This window comes from Lactuca sativa, chromosome 9 (assembly GCF_002870075.4).
Source record: "Lactuca sativa cultivar Salinas chromosome 9, Lsat_Salinas_v11, whole genome shotgun sequence".
Lineage (NCBI taxonomy): Eukaryota > Viridiplantae > Streptophyta > Magnoliopsida > Asterales > Asteraceae > Lactuca > Lactuca sativa.
The window spans coordinates 29,180,404-29,184,380 of NC_056631.2; the positions used below are offsets into that span (position 1 = coordinate 29,180,404).

Sequence of the window (3,977 nt, forward strand, 5' to 3'; positions counted from 1 at the left end):
GCACCACGTTTCCTAAAATAGTGCAATGTTTTTTTTAAATATTGCTATATTTGTTTAACTGAATATGATACATGATCATTTAAGTATGTTGCCCCATTGATGAATATGCATGCATTCATCTGAAAACATACATACCACATGTCTTAAAATATGATACCAAAGCAAATCCAGGAATTGTCACCATATAGCACATGATTAGTTTTATCGTGTAAAAAGTTATAAAGCTCAATTAGCCAATGAAAATGTCTTAAGGAGTTGCATACCTAGGTTAGCCCCACCACCAAGCTCGAATTCCATTATGGGGAATGATAGTTTCTTTTAAGATTGTTTATCAAACTGCACAAATCGTCCGCATCGCACAAATCACACCACATAACACAATCTAAAACCTTGGTAAGGTTGTTTGTGGTTTGCAAATTTGTTAACCCACACTACGTAATTTGTGGTTTAACAAATTTACAAACCAAAACTGAACACTACACATGTAGTTTAATTTTTATTTGACAAATACGAGTTAAAAATGGTTAATTCCAAGGCAAAATAAACAAATAAAGGCAAATGAATGTTGTTTGATAGATGGACAATGTCACAATATTTTAAGGGATTCTTTATTATAAACATATCTTATTTCTTGTAACTTTGATTAAGATAGTTTAAAATGACCGTGAAAGAAGACACAATCTACAACTTCAATGTTTTGCATTTTTGGAAATTCATCGTTTTCTCGGTCATCATAAGCGTTGAATTTGGAAACAGTTTATTGATGGTCCGAAATCTTAATTTAAAGAGGATAATTCGCTTATTCCACATCGGATGGTTAATTTTCTATCTAGATAGGTTTGTGTTCTAAAGTTGTATGGTTTCTAGTTTCCTAAACCATAAGTAAAAATAAACAATTAGAAATTTAAAGACACAAAAGATAAAATAGTAATCATTTGCATCGCACTAAACCACGTTGCAAGCATGAGGATAATACCAAACACACACAAAACATAGAAGTTAGAATTAAACATTCACAGCAAAATATGGGGATTGTATGGCACAATCTCACAAACTATGAGGGTTACATTGTAATATGTTATTTTCTTCTTTATTGTAATGTTGACGAGAGCAAGAGGCCCCAGCGTGCGTGGGGCGGTGTTGAAAGGATTTCATGCTTTATTACCTGGCACCCAATAGTCATATTCTATTTTAAAATTACAAAATGATCCCTAAACTATCAAGACAATCCACATTTGGTCCCTATTTCAAATTTCTCATTCAATTAACAGCCAAAATGATCATAGATTCAAAAGAACGGGGTCAAATGACAAATCACAGAAACGAGTCAACAATGGAATCCAAAATACTAAACCATATATCGAATTTTCACAAGAATTGTTCTCAAGTAAGATAGTATTCTACAAGGTCAAAGTGATTACAAAAAGAAAACAAAAAAAGAAATCTTTAGCTTTACCTCATCAAATATGTTTCAACTCAAGTTGAACAGCAACCTCTCTTAGTATTATTCCCAGATGAATCAGCGACATTAATGGTGGTTCCTTGACCAGGTAAAGCAGTAGGACCTGATGCTTCTTGAGCTGCTAATGCTTTCTTGCTAACGATATGATATATATCTGTCAGAACAGTTTGAAATGCTTTCTCAACATTATGTGCTTCAAGTGCTGATGTTTCAAGAAATGAAAGCCCTTCTTTTTCAGCGAGAGATTGGCCATCTTGTTCAGCCACTGCTCTGAGATGATTCAGATCAGACTTGTTTCCGGCCATCATGATCACAATGTTGGAGTCTGCGTGGTCTCTTAACTCACGCAACCATCTTTGAATGTTATCGAAGGTTTGGCTCTTGGTTATGTCGTACACCAGAAGAGCCCCAACTGCACCTCTGTAGTATGCACTGGTTATCGCTCTGTACCTTTCTTGCCCTGCTGTGTCCCAAATTTGTGCCTTCACTGTCTTTCCATCAACCTGTTTTCATGTCATTTAGTCAAATCGGATCGTAGGCATTCTATCAAACACTTGGTACGCTGAATTTAATGGACTTTCGATTGGATTTTATCAAACAGGAGTAATTACTAATTATACGATATATTAAGAAGAAACTGTTAATCGGATCGTAGGTCTTTTAGGTTCAAAGAGAAATCAACAGAAAAAAGAAGGAAATTCAGACCTGAAGAGTTCTAGTAGCAAACTCAACTCCAATTGTTGATTTGGACTCCAAACAGAATTCGTTCCTCGTAAACCTCGACAGAATATTGGATTTTCCGACACCTGAGTCCCCTATCAACACGATCTTGAATAAATAATCGTACTCATTATCTACTCTATTAGCCATTAGTCTTTCCTCCTTCCCTCGCAAACCTATAACACACAAGAAAATTTCGGAGTTCGTTCAAATCGGTAGATATACATAGATCTAAGCAGATCGAAATCAGACCCACTACTTCTTTTCGATTGCAAACGAAACCCATCATTCCTTTTCTGATTGCGAACAAAATCCACAAATTTATATTCCAAAAAACTAGCTCAATCACTAAAGAAAACATAGACAAACACGGATATCGTGTTGTATTGTATGTTAAAGACCTTACCGTAACTAAGAGATCGGGAAGAAAGTGAGGACCTCGCCTTGAAAAATTATCGGAGAAATGGGATTAAAAGTGAGCTTTGAAACAATTCAACAATGGAGAAAGAGGTTTGAACCAGCCAACGTGATTATATACAGCCTACAAGGGCAGAGAGATAATTACAGAGTTGGTTAAAAAAACAAACTTACCGTTCCCTTCTCTCACTAGTCACTAGCAACATTGGGACATATTTATATTTTTTTTATATATTTAGCCATTTAGGTACTGAATATATATTTATTATTCAAACAAATTATGATATAAAAATCATATTTTTCGAATTGCTTCCTTAGTTTTATCTAGTCGTTATTTATAAAATTATCATAAGGTCATTTGGCAAAGGTGGAATGAATTGACGTTACATGTAGCATCATTTCTACAGCTCATTTAATGGATAATGTAGTAAAATAACTATTTTATTTATGGCTTTTGGTCTTTACTATTTTTGCTAAACATGCCTAGACCAAGTTTTATGTGAAAAGATCGATCAGCTAAATAAGGCAAATCAATAGAACAGGTGAAAAACATTTTATGTTTTTACCTTCTCCCATTTAATAATAGCACTTATAAATAATATTAGTTTTATTAAAATTTTATAATAATGATTTTAAAAATATATTAAATTGAAATGAGGTTTTTACTAGAAATATTTGGAATAACAGTTTTTTTTCTTACACTACAATTTATGTTTTATAGAGTTATATAATATAGTATTTTAAAATATAAAATATTATTTATATTTTATTATTTACTGTTATTAGTAATCTAGTTGAAACTAATTATAGTGTTATTAATTATCTAGTTGAAACTAATTATAGTCTATGACTTTTTTTATTCATTTATTAAAATTCATTCTAAATATTTGACAAATTATATATTTTATTAAAATATATATGAGGAATAACTTAAGTTTCTAAACACAGAAAATAAGATAAATTTATATGATATAATCAATAGAGAATAAAGCAAAAAACTACTGTAATATTTAATTCGACATAATTATGCACCGTTCAAAAAAAATGTTTTTAAAATATACAATGTTCACCAAAGGGCTAATGGCCTAGCGGTACGGAGTGGTCCTCTTATAAGAGAGGTTATGAGTTCAAGTCTCGGTAGAGACATAGATGGTTATTTAGGAGTAGTTTAGTTAATTTGGCATTTCAAAAAAATATATATATATACAATGTTCAGTCATGCTTAGTTGCTTACAACTTGAAGAGCATTTACATATATTTTATCAAATACCATACATGGTAAATCTTACATCGATATGTTATCAAAAAGTAAAAGATTTGTATTTGCTTAGAAGTATTAATAAAATTATCAAAATATGTTGGGACAAAAGATAGTATA

General features: G+C 31.8%; 1 protein-coding gene across 1 annotated transcript; it reads right to left on the reverse strand.

Moving 5' to 3' along the window:
• Positions 1-1,336: 1,336 nt before the first annotated feature.
• On the reverse strand, positions 1,337-2,746 carry LOC111907495 (ras-related protein Rab2BV). The gene is made up of 3 exons (XM_023903291.3): positions 2,589-2,746; positions 2,168-2,358; positions 1,337-1,965 (listed from the first exon to the last, which is right to left on the reverse strand). The coding sequence occupies exons 2-3, from the start codon at positions 2,330-2,332 to the stop codon at positions 1,477-1,479; spliced, it is 654 nt and encodes a 217-aa protein (XP_023759059.1). The 5' UTR covers positions 2,333-2,358; positions 2,589-2,746; the 3' UTR covers positions 1,337-1,476.
• Positions 2,747-3,977: the final 1,231 nt, after the last annotated feature.